At 43.4% G+C, this 19,674-nt stretch overlaps 1 protein-coding gene across 5 annotated transcripts in view; it reads right to left on the reverse strand.

The window, feature by feature from the left end:
* The window catches only part of LOC139565232 (potassium voltage-gated channel subfamily KQT member 2-like), a 92,830-nt gene extending 81,085 nt beyond the window's left edge, over positions 1-11,745 (reverse strand). For 4 of the 5 annotated variants that reach the window (XM_071385425.1, XM_071385412.1, XM_071385418.1 and 1 more), the window contains exon 1: positions 11,279-11,744. In XM_071385425.1, the coding sequence (XP_071241526.1) occupies positions 11,279-11,580 (302 nt within the window). In that variant the 5' untranslated portion in view covers positions 11,581-11,744. Of the gene's footprint in view, positions 1-11,278 lie in introns of all 5 variants that reach the window. The other variant, XM_071385434.1, reaches the window with a different exon arrangement.
* Positions 11,746-19,674: the final 7,929 nt, after the last annotated feature.

Here is a 19,674-nt window from a genome sequence, read left to right on the forward strand (position 1 = left end):
TTGAGAAAAAAGTTGTCTCGAGATTGGCTATGCATATTCATGGCATTAGGCTAGTAGCGTAACATCTCTCTCCATTGAATACAGGCGGTTGACGTCAACAACCCTCTTCAAATATTCAAAAAAGGATTACAATAATGAGATGCATCCACCAATCCAAAGAAAGGATAGGCAGGAGTTAGACAGCCTGCCATGCCGCTTTGTGGACAACAACTCCCATTGTTAGGGCATATCTTGTCAGTATATCCATAATCGTTGGTTATACAGAGACTATAAGGGGAATGTCCAGTTCCATTCTCTGTTCCAAGGGAGTCTGCAAAACACACATTTTCAATACAGACAATAACGATATAAAGTTTCGATGTACTTGTCAGGTTCTTAAATACAAGCATTATTTTAGCATTAACAGTACACAATATAAATGTATAACTGTACTTGGCTATTTTAAACTCGCTCTGGCGGTGAACAGAGGCGTTTTTCAAATGCTTTGGGATTCCAGTCTGACCTCCTTTACTAGACAGAAAACAGCGGCATACATGCTGCAGGCATGGTGCCGGTAACTCTGCTGAGACACAGAGGTTAACAAGACATCACATAGAACTTTGACTGTTTGTTTGAGAATAATAATGGTTAAATCATAAAATTAGATGAGTTAAATTATACCAGTGACTGTTACCACGTAAACTATGAAGCGTGCACTCAACATAGAGAAACAATGATAACAAATGTCATGACTTGTAATTCTGCAATAAAGTTATATATGGGGAAAGATTTATAAGAAACAAAAACAGGACCGTACAGATAATTGTATGCATTCATATATTATGTGTTTTATATATTATGTGTATCGCCATGTGTATAGTGCAAAGTGAGTGTTAACGTGCGTGAATTTAAAATGGCCTGGGTTTTACTATGCGGTCCAAATTGCGGCCATCACACACATTAACACACGAACGTCAGTATGGTTGCACACTCAGAGGTACAGCCCCGCACATAGACTGTACATGCTCTCAAACATACGCACCAACACACAACTACGTACAGTAAAACTACCAGTAACACTTACTTAAAGCCTTCAGCTATCATAGTTTAGAACTTGTTATAATAAAGCTTATACTGTATGTTTTGTCTATGTATTTATCAACATTTCAACTGATTCAAAATGGCCGGCATTTAGTTATTATGAGAAGATACTAAGTCATCATAAAAGGGTCATGCATGTTAATGACAAGTCCGCCAATGAAAGCGGCCCTTTGTAGCTCAGTTGGTAGAGCATGGTGCTTGTAACGCCAGGGTAGTGGGTTTGATTCCCGGGACCACCCATACGTAAAATGTATTAACGCATGACTGTAAATCACTTTGGATAAAATCGTCTGCTAAATGATTCAATATGACCGGCATTTAGTCATTATGAAAAGATACTAAGTCATTACAAAAGGGTCATACATGCTAATGACAAGTCTTACAATACATAACCACATCATAATGCATTATAACCTACCTGTTGGCTTTAAGTAAAGTGTTGTCACACTACAAAACCTTGTCCCCAGGCTATTGGGCAAAGCATTTGGCGGACGTGTCTGGGAACGAGATTGCCACACTACCACCTGCAACATACTGCACACATCTTCCTCAGTAGCAGTGAGAGTGCCTGGAGTCTGGGCTCGGCAAGCACACCAATCCAACTGGGAGACTGGAGCTGGTAGCACCCTTACCCAAATGGCAGTCACTGTTTTTCAGCCTCATTAGCCACTTGGCCCACAGTCTTTTGCCGGACAGGTGTTGCCTCTACATGCCACTACAGCTGCTATTACGCCTTCTCAATGCTACCTCCTGGGCCCACATGAAGATTTTTGTTTTGTTGTACATTTTGGGTAATTTAGTTGAAATTAATCACACTTGGGCTACATTATAATGAGACTTCCCAATGGCACTAAATCAAAGTGGGACCAATGTGGGCCCGCCCAATACTTTTCTTTGGCCCCAGCCTCAGTCATGGAAACACAAAAGGCTGAGTCTTTAGGCCGAGCACCGATGTAAATCCCAAAGGTGGAAAAAGGACATGAAGCCTAAGTCGGGTTCATTTAATGTTCTTTTGAGCTCCCTTTTTTTTTTTTTTAGCTTAAGGCAGAATGGGGCACAATGTTAATTTTGGGATGAGTGAGTCTGCATTAAAAAGTTTTAGAATCCTTATCAGTATTTGGTGATTAGGAAACAAAAACACAAATACATCTAATCTGACCGAGTGCCTGGACTAATTTGACAGGAGTGCCTGGACACAGAGATTTATTTCACTCAAAGCATTCATTGTGGATGCATTCTCCCTCTAGATACAATCTGTTGCATGCTGGCAATAGTCTCCTGTATCGAGACTGCTGTGAAACCCTCCTCTCATCCCTCAACAATCTTGCCAGACAATTCCTTATCTCTGTCTTTCTCCTCTTGCTTTATCACTGCAAACGCCAATCAGGCTTTCAGGCACAGTTCTCATGTTGAAGGAGGAATCCATTTGTCCCGTCGTTATCTCCTAGGCGGTGTGTTACTGTTCCAGGCAGCCAGATGTAATAGTCAGCGCCTTGGCAGGCAGTGCCTTGGTCTTATCAGTTCTACTCAGGTGAGCTCACTATCTACCTCCCGAATGACTCATTAATCAGTCGAGTGCTGAGGCGCCACTTTCTCAGACCCAGCACAGCCCAGGATAGATCTCAAGGCCCCCTGGGGCCATAACTGTGCCAGCACTGTAAAATAAACCATGCCTCGACATTGGGTTGGTCACAGCAAGCACCCAATACACACTCATGCATGTACAGTATGCACACACGCCTAGATATACATAGGTGTTTGTTTGGTCAATGCAAAGGGTCCGTGCTGCCGCTTGCGCACGAGTGTAAGTGGCAACACAGAGTTCTAGCAAAAAAAACTAAAACAAAACAGCATTCACAGTTATGTTATTGTCAGCTTGGAATAAATAGATAGCAGTTTTATGCTAGATAAAGGCATGTTGTTTGTTTTTTATTTAACTAGGCAGGTCATTTAAGAACAAATTCTTATTTACAATGACGGCCTACACATGCCAAACCCAGACAACGCTGGGCCAATTGAGTGCCGCCCTATGGGACTCCCAAACACGGGCGGTTGTGATACAGCCTGTATTCTTGTCATTAGATTTTCTTTTTAATAAGCATTTCCACATTGACCATTTCACCCCTGGGCAGGTTAACCTGGGTTCAAACTCTAGCCATTGGGTGAAAATGCCAAAGAGTCTGAACCAATGACATATATAAACCATGGATTGCTGATGCCATGTATTGGACATTGAGAGGCCATATTGGCATTCCCAAGTAGAAGCAGTCCTCCATAGGATTGAATGGAATTCTACCAGTAGAGGCTGCTGAGGAGAGGACGGCTCTTAATAATGGCTGGAAAGGAGCGAATGGAATGGCATCAAACACATGGAAACCATGTGTTTGAGGTTGTTGATACCTTTCCACTTATTCCACTCTAGCCATTACCACATGCCCGTCTTCCCCAATTAAGGTGCCACCAACCTCCGGTGAATTCTATAGTATTTAATTGAAAAAATGTTATGACAGAATTACATGTTTTTAAGCATTTTCCTGTTGTAGTGGGAAAAATAACATTAGCAATCTCTGAAAACTATATCATATAACTACATAATGTAATTTAAAAGTATGAATTCAGCTGTCTGTAATATAATAAATGTGGCAAAAACAAATGTAGACATTAATAAATGCATTTCTAGAGCTTCCAAAATATTTTTTACAATGGTGGGCGAGTGCCAAGATGGAGGCACGGTGGCTTTAACACAGCGTCAGTCATCTAGTGCAGTGGTTCTCAAACCTCTCCTCGGGGACCCCCAGCCGTTCCATGTATTTGAACTATTCCAGAGGTAGCACACCTGATTCAACTTGTCAACAAATCATTAAGCCCTTGATTAGTGAATCAGGTGTGCTAGTTCAGGGCTACACTAGAACCACTGATAAATCATTGGTCTGAACCCACTAGCCTGTTCACCACAGGGTGAACTCTGTCCCAGTGTGAAAACGCCCATACCATTTGCAAGACTTTTAATTTGTCTCTAATCAATGTTTTATTCATCCCCAGACTGACTCTAATGCATTGGCTGTACACTCCATTTGCTAGGACCAAGATTCCAAATGAGTAGATGTAGTGCTTTTGCAGGAAATAATGTTGATAAAAGCCTATTACTGTGATTGTCTATGGGAAGGAGAAAGAGAGACTAACTGCATATGACTTGATAAAAGTATATTATGTTCGTTCTATAGGAAGGAGGAAGAGAGAAACAGAATAGGCGTATTATTGGATATCAGTACTTGACAAAAGCCTACTGTATTCATTGGTAAAGAGAAAGAGAAAAACTGCCTAAGGAAGTGAACCTCATGTTTCTGACTTAGGCCACAACTGTATTTATAGAGAAAACAGGATGTGAGCGATGGGAAGATGGAGAGACAAAGCGTATAAATGCTCATTGATCAGAAGCTCTACTCTGTTCCCAAAAAATATCCATACTGCATTGAAAAACAAATGAAAACAGCCAGACAGAAAAAAAAGCCTCATATCATGATTCAATAATCTAGGCGCAAATGCAATAGTGTTCGAGCCATGTGCTTTGCCTTACAGGAACACAAAGTAGGAACTAGTGGAGCTGTCCAGTTGCTTTTGGTGCTGAATTAAGAAAAGCCCTGGAAGGGTTGCAGCAGTAAACTCAATTAGCTCAGTCAGATTCACATTAAATCAACAGACTAGTAACTATGTTTAGAGGGGAAATTCTGGCGTGACTGCCACTGGTAAAGCGTTGAAAATTCAACATATCTGTGTAATTTAAGGAATTCACACTGACACAGCAGTAGTCTATGATCTGATGTAAAAATGCATAATCCACGTTCCTAAAAGCATAATCACATGGATCGCCTAGATAGCCTTTTGATAGTACTTTATCCATTTAAAAGGCAATGTCAACAACATGAACAAAAATGTAAAGGAATGACAGATTTCAAAGTGATGCCAAGTAGCCCAGATTAGATTGTTATCACAAACTAATAACAATGTAGCCCATACCACCATTCACACCCATATAAAGGATATGTATGGAATAGGCTACATACATGCCTAATTAAAGTATGATGATATTGAAATGATTTCTGCTCGTGCCAACCCACTGGGCACAAACTGGTTGAATCAATGTTGTTTCAATGTCATTTGTCAATGTATTGTGACGTGGAATCTAAGTGGAAAACACATTCGATTTGAAAAAAGTCATCCAAAGTCAAAACCGTTGTTTTGAGTGTGACATTTTAACCACAGGATTATATCATCATTGTAAACTAAATTTCAACAGAGACAAACCTTGTGGAAAATATGTTGAATTTGTACCTTTAAAACAACGTCAGATCTTCAACGTTATATCCAGTATATATATTTTTTAAACTATATCTTTGGCAGTACCTCCTACTGGATCTATAGCTACCCTTTGGTCTCCCATCCAGGGTCATTGTCTCATGGCCATCTGCACTGATCTGTCTGATAACTCGCAAACACTCATGGGGTAGCTCAAAAGGAGGTTGGCTACAATGTGCTGTTCTAACACTAGAAAATATTACCAAGGCAACATCATCCTCTGAAACCCCTTTCATCATCAAAAAAGTCAGAGTTAATCTTCCCCAAAACTTATTTTTTTCATGAGCAAGTTCACTACTTAATCCTAAATTTAGCTAAGGTGTTTTGTGGTTGTAGAATCAGTATTTATGTGCTACCTAGCTAACGTTAGCATCTGTTGGGTAGGTTACTTTCTAAATGTAATCCGTTACGGATACTAGTTAGTTACCTGTCCAAAATTGTAATCAGTAAGGTAATTTTTGGATTACCCAAATTCAGTAATCTGATTATTTTGTTACTTTTGATTACTTTCCCCTTAAAATGCATTAGAAGAAGACAAAAAGGATTCGCTCAGGTGGAACAAACTTAAACTTGCACCTTTTTTCAAAGCTAAATTCAAAGTCATTGAGAAAACAGAAAGGTGTGATAATGTATTTGTTTTTTTTCGCAAACATTTAAAAGTGATCCAAGATTATCTGTAATTTGATTGCAATATTTTTCCTGGTAACGTAACTGATTACAGTTCAAGTTTTTTTGTAAGCAGATTACATGTAAACAGTTACTCCCCAACCCTGCGTATGCTTGCTGGCTGAGCCAGTCTCATATCAATCCATAATGAAATGAAAGGGATGCTAAAAAACGCCAGTTCACACACAATGCTGAATACTCCGTCTAGCTAGCTAGTGTAGTGACATTCTAGCTAATAGCACAAGTGAGTTTTCATGATCAGGCAGTTTCTGTTCAGTTGTGATAAGTGTGCCGAGTGCCGCATCACACACTGTACTTGCACTGGCTGTGACGTTAACACGTTGACCAAATGGTATAAAGAAGTGAGGCACAGTGCCAGCTGTCAGAGTCAGATACATGCTGCTTTTTGAGAACATTCCCATAGCTTGGGTACCATACAACTTCATTAGCAAGCTGACAAATTAACTACCGTAAAGGCCATTAAAACAAGCTCACACTAAGCTGCTAGATGGTGAAAGTTTGCTCAGGTGATCGAGCATGATTTGCCATAGTAGCCATTAGCCAGTGTGGCATAGCTACGGAGAGCGGAGTGATTTTCAGAATAAGGAACTAGTGTTAGGCTGAGCTAAATCTAGATTTTTGGGGGGGATGGGTTACACATTAATAGTTGATATGTTGAATTCACGTTTCCATCTCAACCAAAAATCGAAGTCATAAAAAATAGGACTAAATCAAATCTAACTTTAATTAAATTGTACATGGTCCTTGATTTGGTCCTACTCTTCAGCTTAGATTTTTGGTTGAGATGAAGGCGTGAATCCAACATATCAATGATTCATTTGTAGATAAAGTGGAATTAAAGCCAGACCAAGTTCCACAGATGGAAATATCCAAGCAGAAGATTAATCCCCTTTAAATGTTGATATTTGGTTGCATTGACAAACAAACAGAATTCAATATCACATTTCAAATACAATGAGTAGCCTATTAACTTGTCGACAAGTTAACAAATTATATGTTGGATTCACGTCTCCAACTCAACCAAAAATACAAGTATAAGAATTGGATTAAGCCGGTGGCTCAGATGGAACTATCCAAGCAGTAGATTCAGTGCATTCGGGAATGTGTTCAGACCCCTTGACTTTTTCCACATTTTGTTACGTTACAGCTTTATTTTAAAATTGATTAAATTGTCGTCGTCCCCCACAATCTACACACAATACCTCATAACGACAAAGCAAAAACAGGTTTTTAGAAATGTTTGCAAATGTATATAAAAAAAACTGAAATATCACATTTACATAAGTATTCAGACCCTTTGCTCAGTACTTTGTTGAAACACCTTTGGCAGTCTTCTTGGGTATGACTCTACATGTTTGGCACACCTGTATTTGGGGAGTTTCTCCCATTCTTCTCTGCAGATCATCTCAAGCTCTGTCAGGTTGGATGGGGAGCGTCGCTGCAAAGCTAGTTGTAGGTCTCTCCAGAGATGTTCGATCGGGTTCAAGTCCGGGCTCTGGCTGGGCCACTCAAGGACATTAAGAGACTTGTCCTAAAGCCACTTGTGCATTCTATTGGCTGTGTGCTTAGGGTCGTTGTCCTGTTGGAAGGTGAACCTTTGCACCCAGTCCTGAGCGCTCTGCAGCAGATTTTCATCAAGGATCTCTCTGTACTTTGCTCCGTTCATATTTCCCTGGATCCTGACTAGTCTCCCAGTCTCTGCCGCTGAAAAACATCTCCACAGCATGATGCTGCTACCACCATGTTTCATCGTAGGGATGATGCCAGGTTTCCTCCAGAGATGACGCTTGGCATTCAGGACAAAGAGTTCAATCTTGGTTTCATCAGACCAGAGAATCTTGTTTCTCATGGTCTGAGAGTCCTTTAAGTGCCTCCAAGCAGGCTTTCATGTGCCTTTTACTGAGGAGTCGCTTCCATCTGGCCACTACCATAAAGGCCTGATTGGCAGAGTGCTACAGAGATGTTGAAGGTTCTCCCATCACCACAGAGGAACTCTGGAGCTCTGTCAGAGTGACCATCGGGTTCTTGGTCACCGCCCTGACCAAGGCCCTTCTCCCCTGATTGCTCAGTTTCACTTGGCGGCCAGCTCTAGGAAGAGTCTTGGTGGTTCCAAACATCTTTCTTTTAACCTTTTCATAGGTGAGTTCCAAATATTTCTAACGGTCGCCCCAGCATGAGTTGTTTTAAGCACGTGACGTGAGAACGCACTCACTATTCCAAAACGTGATTGTTACGCAACATGTTAGTTAACAAGCGCTGCATGCTCATTATCTATAGGCTGTTTCAACTTGTCAATTTCTAATTATTTTCTAACAAGTTGTATTTTCTAACAACAGTTTGAATTGAGGTGTGTTCCGCCTCCTCATTAATTCACATAGAAGTAGCCCATTTCAGTGTTCACAGGCAATTTATGTTTGAGGCTTTACTGAGCCAGACAAACTTCCCTCTTTGAGGAGAGCTCTTCCCCATTTTTTCCGCACATCAAGTATGCAGACATTTGCGCAGTCTTGTATGAACTGGCACATTTTCTGGCTGGTGCTCACATTGTTCCATTGTTGTTTTCCTTACAAATAATAACTTTGGACATGTGTGCGTTGCTATCAAAGTAAGTGCCTTATTTTCTGTATATCATGTTGTCGTTTCTACTGTAGCATACAGGGTCTGTATGTATGCATGTATGTATGTATGGAGCATAATGCACAGTACCAGTCAAAAGTTTGGACACACCACTCATTCAAGGGTTTTTCTTCATTTAAAAAAAATATTATCTAGACTATAGAATAATAGTGAAGACATTCAAACTATGAAATAACACATTTGGAATCATGTAGTATCCAAGAAAGTGTTAAACAAATCAACATATTTTCTATTTAAGATTCTTCAAAGTAGCCACCCTTTGCCTTGATGACAGTTTTGCACACTCTTGGCATTCTTTCAACCAGCTTCATGATTTCAATTAACAGGTGTGCTTTGTTAAAAGTACATTTGTGGAATTTCTTTCTTTCCTTGAGCCAATCAATTGGGTTGTGACAAGGTAGGGGTGTTATACAGAAGATAGCCCTATTTGGTAAAATACCAAGTCCATATTATGACAAGAACAGCTCAAATAAGCAAAGAGAAACGACGGTTCATCATTACTTTAAGACATGAAGGTCAGTCAATCCGGTAAATTTCTAGAACTTTTAAAGTTTCTTCAAGTGCAGTCGCAAAAACGATCAAGCGCTATGATGAAACTGGCTCTCATGAGGACCGCCACAGGAAAGGAAGACCCAGAGTTACCTCTGCTGTAGGGGATAAGTTCATTCGAGTTAACTGCACCTCAGAAATTGGAGCCAAAATAAATGCTTCACAGAGTTCAAGTAACAGACACATCTCAACATCAACTGTTCAGAGGAGACTGCGTGAATCAGGCCTTCATGGTCAAATTGCTGCAGAAAACACACGGCTGAAGTACACCAATAAGAAGAAGAAACTTTCTTGGACCAAAAAAACACGGGTAATGGACATTAGACCGGTGGAAATCGGTCCTTTGGTCTGATGAGGTTTTTTGGTTCCAACCGCCGTGTCTTTGTGAGACGCAGAGTAGGTGAACGGATGATCTCTGCATGTGTGGTTCCCACCGTGAAGCACAGAGGAGGTGGTGTGATTATTGAATCAATTTTAGAATAAAGCTGTAACGTAACAAAATGTGGAAAAAGTCAAGGGGTCTGAATACTTTCCGAATGCACTGTACCTCTCCTTTAAAATGTTGATATTTGGTTGCGTTGTCAACCAAACACAATTTCAATATTACTTTTGTAATACAGTGAATTAGTCTTACAAACTAATGTAACATTCAACCTTAAAATGAGTAACACATTCATGGCCACATTTAGGTTACTGTAACTACACATTTCTTCTGTAATCATATTCAAGATAAATTCAAGATCGCATGCATAGGTCGTCGCAGGTCTGTGGGGACCTTCAAAATTGCTGTAATAATAATCATGTGCAGAATCTTAAACAGCATTGATCCCTTGCACCCAGGGAACCTCAACTGCAATCCAGGTCATTGGTTCTGCTATTAGATGCAGCACTGTTATAACACATGAATCTGTTGTATAAATAAACGAAATATCTGACTTTGTATTCCCATTTGAACTTTGCTATGCTTTTAAATGGTTGAAAGTGCAGTGAGACTAAAACTAAAATCAGACATTGTTTTTCCATTGGAATTTGGTTGAGCTTTTAGATGGTTGAAAGCATAGTGATAACTCATTGGCAATTCAACTAACTTTTAGCTGTCTTTTTGATTGGGTGAATATACAGATAACTGCTAAAATAAAGGAAACACAAACAAAGTGTCTTAATAGGACATTTGGACACTACGAGCTACCAGAACAGCTTCAATGCTCCTTGGCATAGATTCTACAAGTGTCTGGAACTCTACTGGAGGGATGCGACACCACACTTCCACAATAAATTCTATAATTTGGTGTTTTGTTTCTGGTGGTGGAAAACACCATCTCAGTTGCTGCGCCAGAAATCTCCCACACGTGTTCAGTTGGGTTGAGATCTGGTGACACACACACACACACACACACACACACACACACACACACACACACACACACACACACACACACACACACACACACACACACACACACACACACACACACCCACCCTTTAATCCTCTAAATTCCCTTTCAATGTCACTGAGATCTCTTCTTCTAGCCATGGTAGCAAAAATAATGGGCAACTGGTCATTTTTATACATGACCCTATTCATGAAGGGATGTTAATTGCTTAATTAATAACTCAGGAAGCACCTACTTTCAATATACTTGTATCCCTCATTAGCTGGAATGTTTCCTTTATTTTGGCAGTTACCTGTAAATTGTAATCTCATTGCTCAATGTTTTAACCAGATATTACCCAATATACACGTTGAAATTACGTGGTATGCCCAGTTGGGAAACTATACATTAATGACCGCACGCGCAACAACCCTCACGCTACACTTCCCGGTGAGTCCGTCGTTTGAATGTCTTCACTGTCTATATAAAGACAATAATTAACTATGTTTCAGACGCCTCCCGAGACCGTGTTGGAGGCTGGGGGCATTTTTTTAGCACCCTGGTCATGCTTTTAACCCATGTAAACAAATACTTACACGTATGCGTGGTAAATGAATGCCCATCCTCTTGGTCTCTCCAAAACATTGTAAAGAAAATTCTGCAGTCTTCTGTAGAAGACAGTTCTCTTTGGAGGCTTGGGTTTGCCGGAGAGGCTGGATCTCGGTTTGCTAAGGATGCTGCCCCGTGTTGTTGCCTTGGCGTCCGCACCTGCTATGAGCAGCGCCGCATCTCTGTTTGAGTCGGTAGCCCCAGGTTCTAGCCCGACAAAGCCTACTTTGAGTTTTTTCTCCGCAGCTGGACCCGGATAAACACCGCCGTTGCCGGATTTCTTGACCATTCTGTCGAAATACTGTCATGTGGAGCTTGGAGATTTTTTCCGCCCTTTACCAGGTAACAGCATCGCAGTGCTGGGCGTATATAATGATCCGTAGAGCGCCCGAGACCCTGACTGTGCACGTTGCTGAGGCTACCCTGCCTCTCTGAGAAGCCAATTGAAATGCAGAGAAGAATCTGCAACGAACACAATTCTCCTACCTCAGCGTCTTCCGGCCACCTGACAACAAAAAAGAAATTAGGTGAAAACAAATGTTTATATTATAGCCTATATATAAACAATGTAAACACAGACAGTCAATTGTTTGATTTGCAGTGTAGCCTAAAGGCTACAAACAAAAAGTGTACATATGATTTCCTCTACGTTTGGCTATCCATCTTTAAATATTATATTACCGAATGAAATAGCCTATGTTCAAGGTTAGAACCACTCATCACAAGTCTTTTTCAAGCAATAATAGCAAAGTACTTCATAAGTTAGAGTTCATGTGGTAGGTTACTGTCCTAATTTGCCTAAAGCTCCAAACTAATGCGTAAGCAAATACAACAACTATATACAACAACTACTACTGTAATTTAAGCACTATAGTGCTTGAATTACAGTCCTTGCCCGTATTCATAAAGTGTTTCAGAGTAGTACTGATCTAGGATCATCCTAGATAAGCACTTTTAGTCAGATGCTTTATGAGATGGATTGCTACAGTATTCAGATTCTTCATGTGTTTGATCCAAAATAGCCCCCCCCCCCCCATCTTCCCCTTAGGGACACAGACCTAATTACATCTAATGACAGTCAGTGGTAGTACCACCCTTAAAGAGACGTTTGGGAACTTTGGCGACTATGTAAGTATAAAAAAAAAATTAAACACCAGAAGAAATCCACTTTTTTTCGAGCTGAAAGACGATAGCCAGAGCTTACCTATGATGTTGCACAATGATTTGTCAATAAGTCATCGTTTTAGTCAAAGTAGGATATATTGTGGCTTGAAGTGACATTCGAACTGCCCACTTCGTGTAAATCCATGTCAATGATGTGTCTTTTCCTATGAGATGGTGTGGAAATAATTTTTTAAGGGTTTTCTTTAAGGGCTGGGTTTTATTTGAATGTTATCACCCATCAGCATGGCATTGTTTATTTATCAGAAACACCTACAATGTTGTTGATCTTTGCGAGTCGCAAATGAGCCTAAGGCGATGGTCAAGTCGTGCATTGTCTGAACATGACCCGCCAAACCGCGTTTCTTAACACCCGCCAGCTTAACCCGGAAGCCAGCTGCACCAATGTGTCGGAGGAAACACCGTTCAACTGACTACTGGGATCAGCCTTTCAATGTAGAAAATAGTAAAAAATAAAGAAAAACCCTGGAATGAGTAGGTTTGTCCAAACTTTTGACTGGTACTGTATAAGGAGCCTGGAGGTGGAACCTAAACAAGTATTTACGCTCTAGGGCAGGAAATGCGTCAAAATAGGGGCGGCATTACAGTTTAAATTAGCAACAAAATCCCTAGTTTGAAAGCGACACGTTTACTGGAAGCTGTGCAGTGCCATTTTGAGTACTGCAAGCTTGGCCCACGTGGGCCAGACCGCTATCAATTCAAGTTCCAGCCAATGAGCTTCAGTCACTTGCCATTTGAGTGACAGCTAGCATGATGCACATTGACAGTTGCACAGCGAAGGAAGGCTGGCCCAGGCCTACCCCGCATTATCCAATGAGGTTCCAGGTCGGGCCCAACGGCTCAGTAACACAGCAGAGAGAGAGAGAAATTTCGTACTGCACATATATAGTATGTGCAGATATGTACGCAATTTTCGGGGACCCATTTTGGCTCGAGCGCTACTTTCAGAACTACTGGCTAAAAGTATGCAAATCTTCTGGAAAGTCTCTTTAAGGACCCATCCCCCCAGAGGTATAAGCTGGAGTAGGGGGATCTTGGATCAATATTGCATTTTCACCAATAATGGTTAAAGCTGAGATCCCCAAAAGGTGAAACAGCACCACAGTTCGCCCAAGAATAAAAAATAAATTATCATATAGTACATACTCTGATGTTGTATCGCGCCTGCAATGATGTCCAATAATGTCAGAGGAATTAAAATAGTTTTGTTGTTTGTGGTAACATCTTTGTTGTTGTCATGTCACAAAAACGTCAGTTGCAGGGGGGTTGATGGCTTTGAATTTAAACAACAGGCTCTAGGACAGCCAAAAACAGTGTTCCTCTAGGAATCTCCTCCACACACTCATTTGTTAGCTTTAACCTCCATTCTACAGTGTATTAGTGCTAAGAGTAAGCTAGTTGAGGCATTTTATTCAATTTATTCTACCGAGTCTCCTACTATCGGTTGATACAGTGTCTCTCAGGGGTGTAATTCACGTGTGTGTGTGTGTGTGTGTGTGTGTGTGTGTGTGTGTGTGTGTGTGTGTGTGTGTGTGTGTGTGTGTGTGTGTGTACAGTACTAAACCTTTTTTGTCAATCAATATAATTAATATCAACCTTTTTACATTTAATCACTCTCTTCCAGAGGCTGAGTGGCCGTTCGGGCAAAGGCCAGATGAGCAGAATTATATTTATTTGGCTAATAATGGAGGCCCGGAGGAAAAAAATAAGACCAGTATATTAAAAATGCTTGTGCCAATTTCTGGTCCCAGTCCGTCCCTGACCTCTTCTCTAAAAGAAACCACAACCGGAAACCCAGGGCTTCAATCTATATTCATTATGTTTGTTTTGTGGTGGGCACATAAACCGAGGACTGAAAACCAACAATTGAACAAGACTTTTACATGCATATATTCTGCATAAATATGGATTTTTTGTCTCTGGTCAAATTTTACAACTTGAAATGGAATCAGTATAGTTATAGATATATTGGAATACTGTACTTCCAACCATGTTATATGGCAATAATACAACGATAAAAGGGGAAGTTAGTTATGAAAAATATTTGCTAGTAATACATATTTTTTTTACATTGAACCTTTTATTTAACTAGGCAAGTCAGTTAAGAACAAATTCTTATTTTCAATGACAGCCTACCGGGGGTGGGTTAACTGCCTTGTTCAGGGGCAGAACGACATATTTTTACCTTGTCAGCTCAGGGATTTGATCCAGCAACCTTTCAGTTACTGGCCCAAATCTCTAACCACCTGCCACCCCAACATAGTTGTTTAACTTTAAGGTCTTAAAAAGGCCATCTGTGATTGGTACATCTATATGCATTTTTAATTAATGATATAGTCCTTATTGTTTTGTTAAACCAAATGAATCACAAATAAAAAACATTGTCTTCAAAGGGTAAAGGACGGAATCAGCTCACATGCGATAAATACTGACTTATGATTTGGTAATCCTTCAGTAAAACTATATGGGTTATGATATATCGTAACATACATAAAACCTGTCTTACAGAAATAAGAATATTTATTACAAGCAAATGTAGATCATATTTGGAGTAAAGTCATTCAGAACTTTGAATATACACTACCGGTCAAAACTTTTAGAACACCTATTCATTCAAGAGTTTCTTTATTTTTACTATTTTCTACATTGTAGAATAATAGTGAAGACATCAAAACTATGAAATAACACATATGGAATCATGTAGTAACGAAAAAAGTTTTAAACAAAATATACATTTGAAGTCGGAGGTTTACATACACCTTAGCCAAAAACATTTAAACTCCGTTTTTCACAATTCCTGACATTTAATTCTAGTAAGAATTCCCTGTCTTAGGTCAGTTAGGATCACCACTTTATTTTAAGAATGTGAAATGTCAGATTAATAGTAGAGAGAATGATTTATTTCTTTCATCACATTCCCAGTGGATCAGAAGTTCACATACACTCAATTAGTATTTGGAAGCATTGCCTATAAATTGTTTAACTTAGGTCAAACATTTTGGGTAGCCTTCCACAAGCTTCCCACAATAAGTTTGGTGAATTTTGGCCCATTCCCCCTGACAGAGCTGGTGTAACTGAGTCAGGTTTGTAGGCCTCCTTGCTCGCACACGCTTTTTCAGTTCTGCCCACAAATTTTCTATAGGATTGAGGTCAGGGCTTTGTGATGGCCACTCCAATACCTTGACTTTGTTGTCCTTAAGCCATTTGCAACAAATTTGGAAGTATGCTTGGGGTCATTGTCCATTTGGAAGACCCAGTTGCGACCAAGCTTTAACTTCCTGACTGATGTCTTGAGATGTTGCTTCAATAAATCCACCTAATTTTCCTCCCTCATGATGCCATCTATTTTGTGAAGTGCACCAGTCCCTCCTGCAGCAAAGCACCCCCACAACATGATGCTGCTACCCCCGTGCTTCACGGTTGGGATGGTGTTCTTCAGCTTGCAAGCTTCCCCCTTTTTCCTCCAAACATAACGATGGTCATTATGGCCAAACAGTCCTATTTTTGTTTCATCAGACCAGAGGACATTTCTCCAAAAAGTACGATCTTTGTCCCCATGTGCAGTTGCAAACCGTAGTCTGGCTTTTTTATGGCGGTTTTGGAGCAGTGCCTTCTTCCTTGCTGAACGGCCTTTCAGGTTGTCAATGTAGGACTCATTTTACTGTGGATATAGATACTTTTGTAACTGTTTTCTCCAGCATCTACACAAGGTCCTTTGCTGTTGTTCTGGGATTGATTTGCACTTTTCGCACCAAGTACGTCCATCTCTAGGAGACAGAGTGCGTCTCCTTCCTGAGCGGTATGACGGCTGCGTGGTCCCATGATGTTTATACTTGCGTACTATTGTTTGTACAGATGAACGTGGTACCTCCAGGAGTTTGGACATTTCTCCCAAGGATGAACCAGACTTGTGGAGGTCTCCAATTTTTTTCTGAGGTCTTGGCTGATTTCTTTTGATTTTCCCATGATGTCAAGCAAAGAGGCACTGAGTTTGAAGGTAGGCCTTGAAAGACATCCACAGGTACACCTCCAATTGACAAAAATGATGACAATTACCCTATCAGAAGTTTCTAAAGCCATGACAACATTTTCTGGAATTTTCCAAGCTGTTTAAAGACACAGTCAACTTAGTGTATGGAAACTTCTGACCCACTGGAATTGTGATACAGTGAAATAATCTGTCTGTAAACATTTGTTGGGAAAATTACTTGTGTCATGCACAGAGTTGATGTCCTAACCGACTTGCCAAAACTATAGTTTGTTAACAAGAAATTTGTTGAGTGGTTGAAAAATTTGTTTTAATGACTCCAACCTAAGTGTATGTAAACTTCCGACTTCAACTGTATTTGTAATGGCTGTCGCTCTCCTCATCCTCGGACGAGGAGAGGAGAGAAGGATCATCAGACCAAAATGCAGCATTAGGGAAATAAGCCATCTTTTATTTAACACGACGATGGCAACACGAAAAAACAAAACACTTTCAAAAATACAAAACAAGAAAACGACGTAGACGAAACCTGAACATAAACTTACATAACTAAACGTAACACTTACGGACAGGAAACAGACTACATCGAAACGAAACGAACAACCGAACAGTCCCGTATGGTGCAAGACATAACACAGATACGGAAGACAATCACCCACCAACAAACAGTGAGAACACCCTACCTAAATATGACTCTTAATTAGAGGAGAACGCAAAACACCTGCCTCTAATTAAGAGCCATACCAGGCAACCACAACCAACATAGAAACAGATAACATAGACTGCCCACCCAAAACACATGCCCTGACCTAAACACATACAAAAACAACATAAAACAGGTCAGGACCGTTACAGAACCCCCCCCTCAAGGTGCGAACGCCGGGCGCACCAGCACAAAGTCCAGGGGAGGGTCTGGGTGGGCAGTTGGCCACGGTGGTGGCTCCGGCTCTGGACGCTGTCCCCACACCACCATAGTCACTCCCCGCTTCTGTCTTCCCCTCCCAATGACCACCCTAAAACTAACATCCCCTAAATGAACGGCCAGCACCGGGAGAAGGGGCAGCACCGGGACAAGGGGCAGCACCGGGACAAGGGGCAGCACCGGGACAAGGGGCAGCACCGGGACAAGGGGCAGCACCGGGACAAGGGGCAGCACCGGGACAAGGGGCAGCACCGGGACAAGGGGCAGCACCGGGACAAGGGGCAGCACCGGGACAAGGGGCAGCACCGGGACAAGGGGCAGCACCGGGACAAGGGGCAGCACCGGGACAAGGGGCAGCACCGGGACAAGGGGCAGCACCGGGACAAGGGGCAGCACCGGGACAAGGGGCAGCACCGGGACAAGGGGCAGCACCGGGAGAAGGGGCAGCACCGGGATAAGGGGCAGCACCGGGATAAGGGGCAGCACCGGGATAAGGGGCAGCACCGGGACAAGGGGCAGCACCGGGACAAGGGGCAGCACCGGGACAAGGGGCAGCACCGGGATAAGGGGCAGCACCGGGACAAGGGGCAGCACCGGGACAAGGGGCAGCACCGGGACAAGGGGCAGGTCCCGGCTGAGGGACTCTGGCAGATCCCGGCTGAGGGACTCTGGCAGATCCCGGCTGAGGGACTCTGGCAGATCCTGGCTGAGGGACTCTGGCAGATCCTGGCTGAGGGACTCTGGCAGATCCTGGCTGAGGGACTCTGGCAGGTCCTGGCTGAGGGACTCTGGCAGGTCCTGGCTGAGGGACTCTGGCAGGTCCTGGCTGAGGGACTCTGGCAGATCCTGGCTGAGGGACTCTGGCAGATCCTGGCTGAGGGACTCTGGCAGATCCTGGCTGAGGGACTCTGGCAGGTCCTGGCTGGAGGGACTCTGGCAGGTCCTGGCTGAGGGACTCTGGCAGGTCCTGGCTGAGGGACTCTGGCAGGTCCTGGCTGAGGGACTCTGGCAGGTCCTGGCTGAGGGACTCTGGCAGGTCCTGGCTGAGGGACTCTGGCAGGTCCTGGCTGAGGGACTCTGGCAGGTCCTGGCTGAGGGACTCTGGCAGGTCCTGGCTGAGGGACTCCGGCAGGTCCTGGCTGAGGGACTCCGGCAGGTCCTGGCTGAGGGACTCCGGCAGGTCCTGGCTGAGGGACTCTGGCAGGTCCTGGCTGAGGGACTCCGGCAGGTCCTGGCTGAGGGACTCCGGCAGGTCCTGGCTGAGGGACTCTGGCAGGTCCTGGCTGGACGGCTCTGGCAGGTCCTGGCTGGACGGCTCTGGCAGGTCCTGGCTGGACGGCTCTGGCAGGTCCTGGCTGGACGGCTCTGGCAGGTCCTGGCTGGACGGCTCTGGCAGGTCATAGCAGGACGGCTCTGGCTGGTCATGGCAGGACGGCTCTGGCTGGTCATGGCAGGACGGCTCTGGCTGGTCATGGCAGGACGGCTCTGGCTGGTCATGGCAGGACGGCTCTGGCTGATCATGGCAGGACAGCTCTGGCTGGTCATGGCAGGACGGCTCTGTAGGGAGGAGAAGGAGAGACAGCCTGGTGCGTGGTCTAGGCACTGGCTGCGCTGGAGAGGAGGAAACAGCTGGAGAGAGAACCCGGAGAGACAGCCTGGTACGGGGGGCTGCCACCGGAGGACTGGTACATGGAGGTGGCACCGGGTATACCGGACCGTGAAGGAGGACACGTGCTCTTGAGCACCGAGCCTGCCCAACCTTACTAGGTTGAATGGTGCCCGTAGCCCTGCCAGTGCGGCGAGGTGGAATAGCCCGCACTGGGCTATACTGGCAAACCGGGGACACCATTCGTAAGGCTGGTGCCATGTATGCCGGCCCGAGGAGACGCACTGGTGGCCAGATGCGTTGGGCCGGCTTCATGACATCCAGCTCGATGCCCAACTTAGCCCTCCCAGTGCGGCAAGGTGGAATAGCCCGCACTGGGCTAAGCACGCGTACTGGGGACACCGTGCGCTTTACCGCATAACACGGTGTCTTACCAGTACGACGCCTTCTACCTCCACGGTAAGCACGGGGAGTTGGCTCGGGTATCCTACCCGGCTTTGCCACACTCCTCGTGTGCCCCCCCCCAAGAAATTTTTGGGTCTGACTCACGGGCTCCCAACCGCGTCGACGCGCTGCCTCCTCATACCAGCGCCTCTCAGCCTTCGCTGCTTCCAACTCCTCCTTGGGACGGCGATATTCCCCTGGCTGAGCCCAAGGTCCTCTACCATCCAGGATCTCCTCCCAA

Source organism: Salvelinus alpinus, chromosome 2 (genome assembly GCF_045679555.1).
Source record: "Salvelinus alpinus chromosome 2, SLU_Salpinus.1, whole genome shotgun sequence".
NCBI lineage: Eukaryota > Metazoa > Chordata > Actinopteri > Salmoniformes > Salmonidae > Salvelinus > Salvelinus alpinus.